Here is a 15,346-nt window from a genome sequence, read left to right as displayed (position 1 = left end):
AATAACTACCCCGCAGTCAACAAATGAACACACCTCCGACATTTGGAATTATAGCGTACAAAATGATAGGAATAGAAACCAGTAATAAGTTGATATATTGGCACATTATCATTGCTATTCCAAAACATGCACGTTAGGTTCATTTCTGTATAAAATAAAAAGAGATGGGTGGGCATTTAAAAGCGGTAGTATTGATTTTGAGTGCCCTCCTAATGGTTGACTTACGGTAACGCTAACTCTGCGTCGGTTTTGACCAGTAGACGGCGCTCTGCGCAGATCCCCATATATTTCCCCAGAAGAAGAAATATGCCGGAAATTCGTCAGCTGTCCAACGGATGCGAGCTTTCCAAGATGGAGGGCGACAGCACTGACAATGTAAGGTGGATTTTTCGGCACTTTTCGAGACTTTAGTCCTAGAATTGCCTTTAAACGTCGCCGCCATGTTTATATTTCTATATTCTAGTCAATTCAAACAATTAGAAACTAGTAGTACGATTGTAGTTTATTGTTGAAGCCTGACTTGATTCAAAACAATGTTGCCCCCGGTTTGCTGTATCATTGTGGCTAGGCTAGTCGACGAGCTAACCAGCTCTGTGTCAACTTCACGCGTTAATGACTGTAAGCGCTTTAGTTTGCCGTCAACGTTTAGACTACAACGAGAGACAATATTTTGACCACGCTGTTTGTTTGCGCTGTTAATCTCCCTGCCGACTAGCATATGAAGACTATGCGTCAGAGCTCGTTGCTCGTTTTGCCCTCATTTGCATGCGTTTCGATGCATTTTCGTCTTTGCACTCGTTCAAATGCGAGTGTACAATATGTGACTAATTATTACCACATTTCAGTGTTATGTTGTTTTTCATGCTTGTTTGACTAACTTTGCAGATGGAGATGGGAGAGAGTAAAGGTGGCTCGGGTCTCCGCCAATACTACTTATCGAAAATAGAAGAGTTACAGGTAAGATGAAGTCATTTCTACATTCCCCCCCCAAAAAATGTTGCCCCTCTAATCTAATTTTCTTTTTTCCAACAGTTGACCGTGAACGAGAAGAGCCAGAATCTCAGAAGACTGCAAGCACAGAGGAATGAGCTCAATGCTAAAGGTACGCACGCGCAAGGTTGACAGATAATATGGATTTGTTGAATAATAGTTATAATAATCCCAAATGTTTGTGTGTCAGTGCGTCTCCTCCGTGAGGAGCTGCAGCTGCTTCAGGAGCAAGGCTCCTACGTAGGAGAAGTGGTCAGGGTCATGGACAAAAAGAAAGTCTTGGTCAAGGTATGTGCACTACTTTTTGTACAAAATACACTTTGCGCACAGATGTAAATTATCTTCCCCCCCCCCCCCCCCCAGGTACATCCTGAAGGAAAATTTGTGGTGGATGTGGATAAGAACATTGACATCAATGATGTGAGTATTGTGGCATTTTTAATTTTGTTTGAACTCATACATCATGTATCAAATAGTCTGCACATTATTATACTTAAACGTAAAACAAATTAGGATTAAATTTTTTACAAATTATAAAAAAATAATTTTATTATTGAGGGAAAATGGTTTTATTATGAGAAACTACTTACGTAAAAGTGGTAATATGAGTACATAGTCCTCAAATTTGGGTTCAAGGAGAGTTTTATGGTTTTGAATTAGTTTGTTGTTTTTTATTTGCAGGAGATACGTTACCAAGCTATTATCTTCTGGAAATTATTTCACGCCATAATGCAATATGAAGAATCAGAATGTTACACATCTGTTTACTCAAATGTTTTTTCCAGAGAACTCTTGGAAATTAAGATTCGGAAAAGTATGAAATTTTGAAATCTCAACTGTGTTGGGAACGCATGTGTCTAGCATGTACACAATCATGAACCCATGTTACAGAAATCGCTGTGTTGAGTAGTTAACACAAACAACCCACCTTCACGTGCAGCTCTTCAATAGTAGTAGCAATTTCTATAACAAAATGCTCTCACTAATGTTGGGCCATTTATTGCAAATGAGATTTGTCAATGTACGCATAAAAATGTCACTTTTATAACAAAATGAGAATTATTATTATTAGTAGTAGAAGTATCCATTTAACAAAGACAAAATGTGCTTCGTCTCCACCGTCCTGTCACAGGTGACCCCAAATTGCCGCGTGGCTCTGCGCAACGACAGCTACACGCTGCACAAGATCCTCCCCAACAAGGTGGACCCTCTGGTTTCCCTCATGATGGTGGAGAAGGTCCCTGACTCCACCTACGAGATGATCGGCGGTCTGGACAAGCAGATCAAGGAGATCAAGGAAGTCATCGAGCTTCCCGTCAAGCACCCGGAACTTTTTGAAGCTCTGGGCATCGCGCAGCCAAAGGTGAGTGACGTGGAAGAGGACATAAAAACTGGAGGCACGTTCCCTCTGACAACACGTTTGTCGTCGTTTTAGGGCGTGCTGCTGTACGGACCTCCGGGGACGGGGAAGACCCTGCTGGCCAGAGCCGTAGCCCACCACACCGACTGCACCTTCATCAGGGTGTCGGGCTCCGAACTGGTCCAGAAGTTCATCGGAGAGGGTGAGAGCTCATAACCCAAATACAGATGTGTTTCAGATGTTACCTTCCCCACTGAATAATAATGTAAGCACATCAACTTGTTACCCAGGCGCCCGGATGGTGCGCGAGCTGTTCGTCATGGCCCGCGAGCACGCGCCCTCCATCATCTTCATGGATGAAATCGACTCCATCGGCTCGTCTCGTCTGGAGGGGGGGTCGGGCGGGGACAGCGAGGTGCAGAGGACCATGTTGGAGCTGCTCAACCAGCTGGATGGCTTCGAGGCCACCAAGAACATCAAGGTGGAGCATGCCGTCGCTTCGAAACGGGCCACTTTATGTCTTAGGGTTTCAATTCATCCAGTCATATATTTTCTATAGCTAGCAATGTTAGCGTATTGAATATAGCCAAACACCGCTAGTTAGAACATATAGTGGTCGAGGATAGACAATCACTTTATTGAGCAAACGGTAACAAAACGAAGACGTAATAAGCATTCATACTTGAGCTGCTACAGCTACAGGAACTCGACACACGCACTGGCTAATGGTTAGCCAGGTAACAACCAGCCGCTAACCTGATCTCACAACAGCTAACCCGACAGTCTCATTCGCTGACTCCCAAGGACGTCACTTACCAGGCTAAGCCGCACATTTTGAACCCCACGCGCATTCGTAGTCACAGCTACTACAGCGTAGAATGTGAGGCTGGTGACGCCATGTGGACAACAACAATACCTGCCCCTCACATCCACATTGTATTGTTCAATAATGCAAAATCTATTTTTTTCGCTGTTTATTTGATGGGATAATTGGTAGACAAAAAATAGTCAATATCCTGCAGCTGTAGTTGTAACCTTCCTGCATGTGTTCAACAGATTTAAAATGATTAAAATAGTTTTTAAATGATTCCTTAATGCCTGGTCTCTGCAATATAGCAAGGGAAAACTGCACTGTACGACTAAATGTATTAATTGTGATGCGTTGCCTAAATGTGAACAATCTGTGGCGACGCCAGGTCATCATGGCCACCAACCGCATCGACATCCTGGACTCGGCTCTCCTCAGGCCCGGCAGGATCGACAGGAAGATCGAGTTCCCCCCTCCGAACGAAGAGGTAGCCGCTCTTGAGATGATGAAAGTCGACGGCGGTGACCTCACGGCTTCTTTCTCGTCCACCAGGCTCGCCTCGACATCCTCAAGATTCACTCCAGGAAGATGAACCTGACGCGTGGCATCAACCTGAGGAAGATCGCAGAGCTGATGCCCGGAGCTTCGGGCGCCGAGGTTAAGGTGAGGGCTCGCCACTCGACTGACATTTTCCGTGTGCGCTTTTGTTGTTTTCAAACACGTGTTGTGTGTTTAGGGCGTGTGCACGGAGGCAGGCATGTACGCCCTGAGAGAGAGGAGAGTACACGTCACACAGGAGGACTTTGAGATGGCTGTGGCAAAGGCTAGTCTTCTTCTTCTGTTCTTTCTGTTTTTATTTAACCAAAATGTGACGCTTTTTGATAAAATGTGTTCCTAATGTTTTGGTCGACTGTCCTCCAGGTGATGCAGAAGGACAGCGAGAAGAACATGTCCATCAAGAAGCTATGGAAGTAACTCACCGTTTTGTTCTCTTGCACGCAATGCAGTCTCATGTATATTTTCCTGGTTTTGTTCATGGTTTGCTTTGTAATTGTTCCATTTGTTCTAAAATAAATAGATTGCCCACTCAAAAAGTGAGTTTTGTTTAAAAGTTTTCATTGTTGTCAACAGCAAACAAAAAACATTTAACGTTAGACAAGTAGCTGCGGCTGTGAATGGGTGCTGTGCGTATATTTAACAATCCTGCCTAGCATGATTGATTTGGCACTTGCAGTCAACATTGTCCAATGACGAATCACTAGGGTTGCAAAAGTCCTGCAAATTTCAAAGTTGGAAACAAAACAGGAATTCTTAATAGGAAACTTTGGCTAGATCCTTTTTTGTTTGCTTTGTAGTCCAAACCTCATTACGAGTGAGCTTCAGATACGCCACTGCTCAAGTGAATTTTAAATTAAAAAAAATTAAAAAAAAAAGTCTTTTCATGCGGGCAAGGAGAGCAAGCTATTTTGCATGGATGTCTGTTTGACCAAAACAAATTTTATATTTACCCTCAATTTCCACTTAATTCCAATGAAAATTTTCCAATTTGGACAATTTCAAAAATTGCCTATCTTACATTTCCATGGAAATGTACAGGAAATAATTCCTTTGCAACCCTATGCCTTTCCTTTGCAACACACAAAACTAACTAGTCATGTTGCAGTTTATATCTCCACGACAATCTCAGTCAATGCACACTGAACAGTAATTGTGGATGGACAGTTTGGCAAGGAGACAAAAAAATGGAGCACAAGGCTGAGTTGTTGACACAGTGGTGTTGGCAGCTGGTACAGGTCTCAAGAAGATCTAGGTCCTAAAACCCAGGATAGGGGCACCCACTGGGGCTCCTGTCGCACCCGCTCCAGCACGGCCTGGAGCTCAGCGACGGCACCGAGCGGCTCCTCCTTCACCAGCACGTAATCCAGCCAGTGGCCGTAGCTCTGCTCCATCCGCTCTGCTGACTGCCTCATGTCCTGGATGTCGTGCTCCTGCTCACAAAATCAACCGCCAATAATGCAGTCACTCAGCTTGATTTTATTTTATTTTTTTAATTGTAGTTTGTGATGTTAAAAAAAAAAAAAGGACCTATGTTTGTCAAACCCACTTTAAATGGTGACAGGTTTGTGCTGTCTCACATTTAACATTAGCTTGAATTCAATTTGCTTGGTTTATTCTGAACACAGTTATAAGAGGGAGTGCACACTTCTGCAACCACATTACATTTGGTTTCAAAGTAGGGTTTCCAAAACAGGGTTAGGGTTTCAAAGTATGATTTGAAAAACTGGGTAGGGTTTCAAAGTATGGTTTCAAAACAGGGTCAGAGTTTCCAAGTAGGGTTTCGAAACAGGGTCTCAAAGAAGGGTTTAAAAGTAGGGTTAGGGTTTCAAAACAGATTTATGGATTCAAAGAGAGTTTTAGGGTTTCTAAACAGGGTGAGGGTTGTATAACTGACTTTAGAATTATGAGGTGGTCCCTGGACCAAAAAAGGTTTTGAGAACCACTGGTCTAATGTTGCCAAATAAGTACAATTCTACACCGTTGCTTACTTAGGTATTCAATCACATTTTGACTGTGTAGGAGTACTGAAGTGCCTATTTCCCAAAGGCCTCTTTCACATCGCCGGTTGCTATGGAGATTCATACATCTCCCCACTCACCGTGATGGCGACGCTGACGAGCGAGGAACAGGAGCTCAGAGACTTCCTCTCGCTGTCGAAGACGGAAGGTCTCACAAAGACGACGAAGGGCTTGAACGCGGGCGTGCGGAGAACTTTCAATGCCTCCGTGACAATGTTGGGAAGGGGAAAATTTGATTTCAAAAGCACCTGCATACTCTACAAAGTAAGCACCTATAGATATTCTATGAAGACTGTACAATTTGCAAACAAAAATTGACTGTAAAGTACGCAAACTAAAAGTACATGTATAATTCATTCATTTATATGCTGCACAAACAAAAAGTATCATGAATGGAGCGGTAATGTCACCACCAACCTCAGGCTGCACGTCCACAAGGCAGATTTTATTTTGAAGCAGAACTCTGTGAATGGACTCCAAACTGGTGCCGTACAAATTATCTTTGTACTCTCCGTATTCAATAAACCTGAAAACACAACCGTGGGAACATTCCCGTTACTGTGAGGGGGAAAAAGACGGAAGCACGCCTGCATGTTCTATATAGTGTACTGTCGTGTACTCACTTGCCATTGTGGATGTCGGCCTCGAAAGCAGCTTTGGTGATGAAGTGATACTCCACTCCCTCTCGCTCGTGACTCCTCCGGGGTCGGGTGGTATCTTACGTCACGCGCACGCAAAGATGAGTGAATGACGTTCGTAGACTAGCTAGCGTGTGCGCGTTTTGCTCGAGTCCACTCACGAGGTACAGCCAAGCCGTAAAGTCTGGGGTTGCCTGCGATCACCTTCTGTTTGAGCTCGGCGACGCGACTTCCCAGGGATCCTGACCACAACACACGGACCGACCACCGTCGTTAGCCTCTCATTAGCGACGACGGCGCTCTGGTAAGACCCCACCCACCGAGCAGCACGATGAGGCGAGGCCTCTCGCCGGGCCGAGGCAGGTAAAGCGCGACTTCTTCGTAGATCAGGAAATCGCCGTGATTGGCATCCGGGGTACGAGGCTCCGCCGGCGACCCCTCCCGCTCCCTCTTCAGACGTAAACTTCGGCGCAGGCCAGCTGTGGTCAAACACACTTATTGGACTCAACTTAGCGCTCAAGGTAGACCAGCGTTTCCAAACCATTACTGAGCCAAGGCACATATTTTATATAAAATAAATCTGACAGCACATCACCACACAATAATGTGGATACACAAGATGAACGAAGGAGGAATAAAGAGTACCTGAGTTAAAATCCCACGAGAAAACATGGCCACAGAAGGCAGCTGCTGCCTTCGATGTGGGAGAAACTACAATCCAAACGAGAGCAGTTGTTCAAGCTCACCATCGTGACACGGTGCTCATGCGCCTACTAGACCACAACATTAGCACACGCCACAAGAGCTACAAAAAACAGCTACAGCGCGCAACAGCATAGTAGCGTAGCACACAAAAGCCTGATGGACTCACAATAACGCACAAACAAACCTAGTTCCTTCTACTAATAATTGATAATGATAAGCGGTACCTTGACTTACGATTTCCCAAACATAGTTTTTCAAGTTACAAGCTGTCGTTCAATCCTTTTTTTTCCTGAAAATGTATTTGTGTTTTCACTTATTTGTATATCGCACTATATTTATTTTTAACCACACACACACACTAATAAAAAAGTTAAGGCTCACTTAATTTTGGAGCTGGAACGAATTAATCGCATTTACACTCATTTCAACGCAAAACATTACCTTGGTTTAAGAACGTTTTAAGTTCCAAATGGGGTCAGACAGTCTCTATTTCATGCCAGCGCTCTTTAACCATCCACCATCTGCCCACAATGATGCTTGGATGGCAGCACCGGGCGCAAATGAATACTGATTCATTCACCCGTCCCTAAAACTATCCACACACGTATCCAAGTCCACGGCTCCAATGAGAAGAGATTCTGCCACTGATTAGCACACAGACTTAGCGGATTGCAGCACAGACAGCCGTTCATTCATTCAGTGATTCGTCCTCACCTACGTCTTTTGCCTCAACGTCGGTGTCGTCTGCGGGGCGGAGCGAGCGGAAGGAGGAGGAGGCGGAGCAGACAGGGTGAGAGGAAGGTAGGGTAAAGCCACTTGGACTCGGCACAACACAGCAGGTTAAACACAGTGAAGAGGACACGTGACAGGATATTGTACAAGTGGAACAAAATGGTTTCTTGTGATTGTGTGTGTTTTTCATACCTCGGTCAGCCCGCTCGTCTGATGGCCGCAATGCAAGGAAGGACACACACAATCACTGCGGAGAGCAACACAGCATGACAACCACTGTCCCTCTTTCAAACAATTTAACATCTGATTTTGATTCAGCCCCCCCCCCCCTCCCCGCATCTCCATTTTTTTTTTATTTATTTTTTTTATGAAAAATGTTTTTTATATGAACTTTTTTTTAGCGGGGGGGGACAGTCTAAAACGCTTAACATAGAAACACATCACATTATAAAAAAAACTTAACGATGCCTAATGTCCTAAAACTGCGATCAATCACCACCAAAACCTGTGTTTTTGCACAAGGCATCCCTTTTTCTTTTAACGTCGCCCTAAATCTGAATTAGACAATGACACGATAGATCGTAGAGATTAAAACAGGAAACGCTGTTCTGTTTCCATAATCGTTCTTTATGAATATCGTCGGTTAGATTACATTTGACCGGCGCTACGATGCACGAGCCTCGATCTAATCTAATGAATCTGAAAAAGGCGCATCGATGTAATCTGTTCCGTTACCATAATCGCTCTATGAATCTCGTCGGCTAGATTACATTTTGACGCTACGACGCACGAGCGTGGATCTAATCTGAACGGCTCGTTGCGTTAGGGTTAATACGGGCAATGGCGGAAAGGAGAGCGGCGATTACGGCTTACGTGTGGTCACATGCGGGCACATTGAGACCGGGAAGGAACCGGTCTTCAGGCGGTATCTCAAGCGCCTGGCAAAGAACAAAGAGCATACGTTTTTATTACCAAACAAAATGACACAATAAAAAATAATCTTGTAATCCTAGAAAAACATGAGAAAGAGGGCTGTAGCTATATCTTTGCAAATTGATCATTTCACCGATTATCCCATCGATTACTAGAATGAGCGACAAAAAAATTTATTTAGCATTTTTAAACAATAAAATGTACATGTGAGGCAGAGGTATTAATATAACCTATTTCATCAACAGGGTACCTGAAATAACATATCCCATGATTGCTTTTCTAATAGATTTGAAAATTATTAAAACACTGAAGATTTTTTTTTTTTTTTTTTTAGCAATTAAGAAAATTGTATAATATTAATATTTATTCCAAAAATGTAAAACACACCTCTCTTGGAAGTGAGTGGAGGGGATGAGGGCGGCGCGCAGATTGCAGTCGCCCACTTTCTTGGCCTGCCACCAAGTGGAATCCTCCTGGCTCACCACCTGAAGGACGTCCCCCCTTTTAAAAGGAAGCCCCGCCTCCTGACAGGGCGTGGCTCTGTCCTCCAAGGGCACGTAGTCGAACAAAGCCCGCAGGTAGACCTGCATGCACAATGGCGGGAATATTATAACGCCATTAACAGTGGCTTCAAATAACTTTCATTCACACTGTACTCATTTGAGAAAGTCATCACCCTGCTTTCCTTCATCGTGTCTTCTTCCATGATGGCCGGGATGATTTTCAATGTAATGGAGCCCTGTGACTGTGACTGGTGGAAAAACGTCACGGGATAAAGCAGCGCTTTGGTCTCCGAATTCAAACCGTTGTTAGCGTGACATTTACCAGAATGCGACTTATTTCATCCGGCCTTTTGTGGGTTATCAGGTTGCCGTTGACTTCGCGCAGCTCATCGCCCACGTGCACCAGACCTGGCAACACAAACGCCGTGACGTAAAGTCTCACAGAGTGCAAGAAACAACAAAATGCGCAATTCCCCCGTTGGCGTGAAATTAATAACATCGCCATGGAAACATCCAGGGGCGAGCCCTGTTTGGAATCTCAAAATATGCAATCTCGTGGCACTAATCTGGAGGATTTAATCTCTTGTTGACAGTTTGCGAAGCATTGCACAACGTAATCTCCTCACTTGTGTGTCAGAGATGACAAGGACGTCCTGTTGATAGAAAGTTCAGGTTAAACATCCCAAAAGGGAAAACTTTTTGTGCAACACGTGAACGCAGAGAAAATGTTTCCGCAGCGTCGCTCTCACCGCTGCGGTCGGCCGCTCCTCCCCTCATGATCCGCGCCACGATGACGGCGCCGGTGGCCTCGTCTCGCCGGATGGTCGCGCCCTGTATGCGGGAACCCAACAGCTAAATAAACATCAATCAGACTGACAAGCAATAATCTTCGGTTTTTAGACAGATAATCCACTCTACTTGGGTGTCAAAACAGATTTATTATTATTTTCTTTTTAAATCTGTGCCAACGTCTCACCAGAGGCTCCTTGTTCTTCACCAGGCGGACGATCTTTACCGACTCTTCCTCCAGCTCGTCATCCACGTACACGTCCAGGGGCGGCAGCACCGGGTCGAAGTTCTTCTGGGCCACCGTGTCGTGTGCCGACAGCACAGCCTGCGAGGTCCACGTGTCGTTCACGGCGTTTGGAAAGTAAAACCAGTATGCGCATGCGTGTGTACCTTGAGGTGAGGAGTGCTGAGCAGAAGCAGCAGCTCTTTCCCATCCTCCTCCAGCAGCCCGTCCTGAAGATCCTCTGTCAGCTGGGGAACAAACGTTCTCATTCAAAGTCAAGAAAAAGACGAAAATGACAAGCCGGCACAGGGCGCCCTTGCACTTACATCCTCCGCCAGACAGGAGGCGCTGTGCAGGACTGGAGTCGGGGTGCGCTTCTCGTACTGCTTCAGTTTCTCGTGGATCTGCGCGTTTTAAACAATTAGCAGTGTTTCCCAACCTTTGTTGAGCCAAGGCACGTGCAGGACAGCTTTTCATGGGGGATAGAGACCAAGTGTTGAAATTGCCTATAGATGTCACAAGATGGCGGCAAAGCACATTGCTCTAGAAGACTAGGCTTTGGCCAAGCTAAAATAAGATAATTAATAATAGTAATATTTATACATTTCCCGTGGTTTGAGCACAGAAACAGTGAATAGGTGAATTCTTCAGTGAATGACAGAAAACAAAATATGAAATGCGAAAGCCACACTGACTATGTGAAAGGTTCAATGCATTTTTAAAATGCGACAGGTTGATTGTACCTTCTGTCATCTAGTGGAAGAACGTATTCATTCTGCTCGTCACTAAATGTCACTTACATGAATGTCATCCAGGTCATCATAATGCGCTAAGGTTGAATCAAACCAAGTGGAGCCTTCTTGTATGTTGAATTCATTGCGCAAAAACATTCAAGAATGACTCAATCATGCTATTAGGCTGACAAAATATGTTCACGCACAACATCATAACTCTCGTAGAAATGGACAGAGTACCTTCATGAGGTAGCCGAGGCTCTTCTCACTGAAGACGTCTTTGAGGAAGACCAGGTCCTCCTTGTGGTTGGCGCCAGGGTGGAGCTGAGAGGTGAGCAAGGCTAGGGTTTCATGTAAATCTAACGGATGACATATAGTATAATGCAAGTTGGCAACACATACAGAGATTCCGAGATTCAGAGATACAAAGTCAGTTTTGGAATCAAATTTACAACCAGAGCCTTCTGCTACAAGTAGTAGAATACACGTTTCATTTCGCTGATCGTCAACAGAATACAATGCGAGCATGCCATTCTGCTCCAGTCAAAGACTGGAGTGAAGCATTCCCTAAATACATTTAACAATGTGTTTACTATTGCATGTTTGCAGCGATGTAGACCGCGCACCGCATCAAATGTTTTGCCGCTCGTCGTTTGACACGTGTCGTACCCGTGTTTGCAGACACCACAGGCATGCTCGGCTGAGTCATTCACGGAGGCCGGAGGGTGCGGAGGGGGAGAACGGGGAAAGAGGGTGAACCGCGGCGACGAGGTCGCTCCAATGGGGCCCGCTGCTCCTCAAGGTCAGCCAAGGTGAAAAATGTCATACACAACTGGGAAGCATAAAAAAAAAAAAAAGAAAGAAAAAAAATTGCTGTAGGTTTTATGTTGGGTGCCACCGACTGTTCCAGTAGTTGTGCAGTAGATTGTCCATGACGGACACAATCTAAACAAAACAAGCCCCTCGTTTAATTCTGAAGGACTATTCGTGTATATATTATAAGGTCACTAATGTTGACTGCTGTGCATGATTGCGGCTTGAAGGTCCAGCTCGGTGATTAAAGCGTCTCGGCCTGCGGCATCGCCTCGCTAACCTCGGCCATGGAGTGTGTGTGTGTGTGTGTGTGTGGGGGGGGGGGGGGGGGGGTCACGTGATCATCACTGATTGCACTTGTTCATCCATCTGTCTGCTAGCCAACAAAATAAAATGTCTTTCTTGGATGCCTTTGCATGCAAAGACAGACTTGAATACTTGGAGTCACCGGGAAGTGGTTGCAAGTTATTGTGCAGCTTCTCCACTTAGTTGCATTCCAGTAACCGTAAATAAAGCCGTCCAAATCATTTCACCTTCTAGTGACATTTCCACACGGCACACTCTTTCACTCTGCTTCTTCCTCCCTTCATCGCCTCACTCTCTCTAATTACAAGCGCTCTAAGCCAACAACGTCCCCCTTTTTCTTTTCACAATGATCTCCATTCGCAGCGGCCGTACGGCAGCATTATCTCGCCTTCTCCATTTAAGATGGCATCGTTGGCACTGCTGGAGAGTTTAGACAAGTGGTAGACTCCAAGAGAAACCTGCGAGTACAGTGCATATTCTGTGTGCGTGGCCCGTAAAGATTTACCTGCTGAATTTAATCTGAAACCCTCAAAATCATTTCCTTGACTGAATCTGTAGCCAGTATAGTGATGTCAAGATTGATGTTCAAATTTTCATTTCATTAACTAGATGCCAACTCTGAATGACGGTTGAATATCTGCCTCGAAACGCTCGTCCTTGTGACGCATTTGCGTGAACGTCTGTGAAATATTGTCATGTCAAGGTCATACTGTATATCACCTGGCAGGGTTGCCATGACAGATATGATTCCTCCTGCTTTCATTTCATATTCTAGACTTAAGACACAAGCCGCTGGATCCTTTTTGGACGACTGCTTTTTGGATCGCACGAACTGATGTGTAAAATTACTGTAAAAATGGCTTCAAAACAAAATGCCTCAACTTCCTGTTGCTTTGACGGCACGGGTCCTCGAGAGTTGCTTTGTGCGAGACGTGCCTAGTTAAACTGAATTCACATGTTGAATTTCAGGGGGTGGTCCAGAGACATGGGGGATTTTGCTGCAGTATGGGAAGGTACTCAAAATAGTTATTCATTTGGCCCACAATTACTCCTTACAAAGAGGTAACGTTTCGGGGCAGATAAGTATGTGAGCTGTATTTAATAAACACGTACTGTAACTCTGCATTTCTTGACCTTAAGCGCATAATTGCCAGTCATTTTCAACATAATGTCACAATATATAAAAAAAATAAATGCGTTTGCTACAAATGTTGTTGTTTTTCTTTACGTCTGACGAGATTGTCAGTCATCCAGGTCACGCTCATCCGCAAAGGTTGACTCGAGGCGGTTGCTGCATCTTTTTCTTGCTTTCCAAAAATGCTCAAACATGACTCTTAAATTAGAAAAGCCCAAAAAACTGAGTATCCATCAATCATCCGGCTGTCCCCGTCAGCGTAATACATTACTCACATTGGTCAAATCTCCCTGCACACACACGACACCTGCTTGCCAAGCTTGTTTTACTGCGGGATGACTCTCTGGAGCGAGATGGAGCGGGGCAAAGTCGTCAATACATAGAGAAGGCCATCTGCCCGTCATGGCGCGTATGTGCGTAGTGTACACACGATTATGTGGGGACACAAACAGGACACGCATTTCGGGGACACTCAAAAATAATTTGACAATAGGATGAAGGTTTGAAGTCATTAGAGGATTAGTGAGCATTTGGTTTCATTTGATGCTCCCTGATTGACAGACAAGGGTTCCTCGCCATTCCATAAAACGTGTGCGCACGCACGCGCACACACACAGATGTTGCTGTCGTACGGGTCTCTGGAGCGAGACGGAACGGGGTCGAGGTCATCAATTCGGACATGCGGCCGCCTGCCCATCGCTGTGTGTGTGTTCCACTGCGTACGCGTGTACAGGTAGAACCTCATTCAGTTTGCCAAACTTCATTGAGCCGTAGCACACGTTGTACACGAGAAACTGACCCGTTTAATGGGGACTTAAACTGGTTAAAGGTCCTTGTAAAGTCAGGCCCTGGGCCCAAAATCTGGAAAACTCAAATGGTTGCTGTGTGCTCTGTTTACACAACTGACTCCTACATAGCTCACGGTTCTCAGTCTTTGCACATATCTTCAAACACCTTTGCACCGACAGCTCGGAGAGGCCGGTGTTTGTTCTCTGGAGCGGTTTTTGATGATGCACAATTAGAAGTGCTGCGAATCAAAGAGGAGAGAATGCAGTGCCGAGGAGATCAGGAAAGGCCAGAAGGCTCTTAAGAGGCTTACAAGAGGAACACGACTTGCAAACACCTCCATGACACACACAGCAGGACGGAGGCTGGAGCCAGCCTGCAGATTGAGCTCAGCTTGTGGGCCAGGGGTCTCTTTGGCAAGGCACGGTGGGATTTTGGTCGGTGGCCAAGCGTTACAAGCTTTTGACCGAGCTCGTTATGATGTGTGTGAACGCATGCAAAGCTCTTGCTGAATCCATTCACTTCCATTAGGAGCATTAAATCATGTCTGAGAGGGGAAACACACCTAACTCAAAGATGGAGAAAATAATTCGTTACTGAAGCTAACTGTTTTTGTGCTCTGATTTGGGAAAAAAATATTTACTATTATAATTATAATAATAATGATAATATTAATACTACTACTAACAATAATAATATTATAAAAATGACTATTCCATGTATTCCCAATAAACAAACACTTGCTAATGCTACATACAGTTGCTAAAGGCACTTATCAGCAACAGCTGTGAATGAATGGATGTGGTTTTAAATGGAGAAAATAAAGTAGAGTTGCTCACAGGTGTCTGTGATTACAGGCGGGCAGGCAGCCTGACCCAAACGCGCCGTAACGAGCATTCTCACCTTGTTCGAAGCTCGTCTTTTCTTTTCTTTTTTTTTCTTCCTTTTCCCGTCCTCTTCGCCTCTTTTGTGTCTCTTGTTCGGCCGCGTTCACACATGAGCTTTTATTTCTGCCCCTTCTCCCTCCTCCCTTCTCCTCCTTTCTCGGCCGGTCGCCATTCTCGTGCCTGCGATGCCTTCAAGGGCGCCTCGGGATTTCATGTGGTCTGTCGCAATTAGAGCAAGTATTCGTTTGGAAAGCGATACATTAACTTCGAGTTGGTTTTATTCTACGCAACGCTTTAGTGAAAACCAGATTCTTAAATAGTACGAGAGACTAGAAAAATGCATCGTGGTCATTTAATCTAGCAACGCACATTACTGAAGGACGATATATTTCTATTAAATCTTCGGTTGTACCTGAACGCAGCACCGT

General features: G+C 44.9%; 2 protein-coding genes across 4 annotated transcripts; one reads left to right on the top strand and one right to left on the bottom strand.

Moving 5' to 3' along the window:
• Window positions 1–264: 264 nt before the first annotated feature.
• psmc5 (proteasome 26S subunit, ATPase 5) lies at window positions 265–4,256 on the top strand. The gene is made up of 12 exons (XM_061757030.1): window positions 265–375; window positions 886–957; window positions 1,033–1,102; window positions 1,181–1,278; window positions 1,354–1,410; window positions 2,123–2,353; window positions 2,426–2,552; window positions 2,641–2,831; window positions 3,547–3,645; window positions 3,711–3,821; window positions 3,895–3,981; window positions 4,080–4,256. The coding sequence occupies exons 1-12, from the start codon at window positions 307–309 to the stop codon at window positions 4,131–4,133; spliced, it is 1,266 nt and encodes a 421-aa protein (XP_061613014.1). The 5' UTR covers window positions 265–306; the 3' UTR covers window positions 4,134–4,256.
• Window positions 4,254–15,120, bottom strand: LOC133469677 (MAGUK p55 subfamily member 3-like). 3 transcript variants are annotated; one of them, XM_061757025.1, is made up of 19 exons: window positions 14,935–15,120; window positions 11,661–11,823; window positions 11,232–11,350; window positions 10,584–10,661; window positions 10,425–10,505; window positions 10,222–10,359; window positions 9,995–10,076; window positions 9,568–9,653; window positions 9,419–9,493; window positions 9,130–9,326; window positions 8,683–8,747; window positions 7,792–8,019; window positions 7,018–7,083; window positions 6,693–6,851; window positions 6,534–6,614; window positions 6,358–6,451; window positions 6,152–6,260; window positions 5,815–5,937; window positions 4,254–5,146 (listed from the first exon to the last, which is right to left on the bottom strand). In XM_061757025.1, exons 2-19 carry the CDS (start codon window positions 11,698–11,700, stop codon window positions 4,955–4,957), a joined length of 2,013 nt encoding a protein of 670 aa, XP_061613009.1. In that variant the 5' UTR covers window positions 11,701–11,823; window positions 14,935–15,120; the 3' UTR covers window positions 4,254–4,954. The 3 variants fall into 3 exon arrangements, with proteins under 3 accessions (XP_061613009.1, XP_061613010.1, XP_061613011.1); XM_061757026.1 differs by having other exon boundaries at window positions 11,232–11,315; XM_061757027.1 differs by lacking the exon at window positions 7,018–7,083.
• Between the last annotated feature and the right edge of the window lie 226 nt (window positions 15,121–15,346).

This window comes from Phyllopteryx taeniolatus, chromosome 19, assembly GCF_024500385.1.
Source record: "Phyllopteryx taeniolatus isolate TA_2022b chromosome 19, UOR_Ptae_1.2, whole genome shotgun sequence".
Lineage (NCBI taxonomy): Eukaryota > Metazoa > Chordata > Actinopteri > Syngnathiformes > Syngnathidae > Phyllopteryx > Phyllopteryx taeniolatus.
This window is presented reverse-complemented; position numbering and strand designations above follow the sequence as displayed.

Bases quoted from the DNA above. Each gene is read 5' to 3' on its own strand.
- psmc5 (XM_061757030.1), top strand. From the start codon at position 307: ATGCCGGAAATTCGTCAGCTGTCCAACGGATGCGAGCTTTCCAAGATG. The intron at 2,354-2,425 runs GTGAGTGACGTG...TCGTCGTTTTAG, and splicing joins TGGGCATCGCGCAGCCAAAG to GGCGTGCTGCTGTACGGACC. The intron at 3,822-3,894 runs GTGAGGGCTCGC...TTGTGTGTTTAG, and splicing joins CTTCGGGCGCCGAGGTTAAG to GGCGTGTGCACGGAGGCAGG.
- LOC133469677 (XM_061757025.1), bottom strand. From the start codon at position 11,700: ATGACTCAGCCGAGCATGCCTGTGGTGTCTGCAAACACGG. The intron at 8,748-9,129 runs GTGTGTTTTACA...GTTCTTTGCCAG, and splicing joins TCCACTCACTTCCAAGAGAG to GCGCTTGAGATACCGCCTGA. The intron at 5,147-5,814 runs GTGAGTGGGGAG...TTTTGTGAGCAG, and splicing joins TCGTCAGCGTCGCCATCACG to GAGCACGACATCCAGGACAT.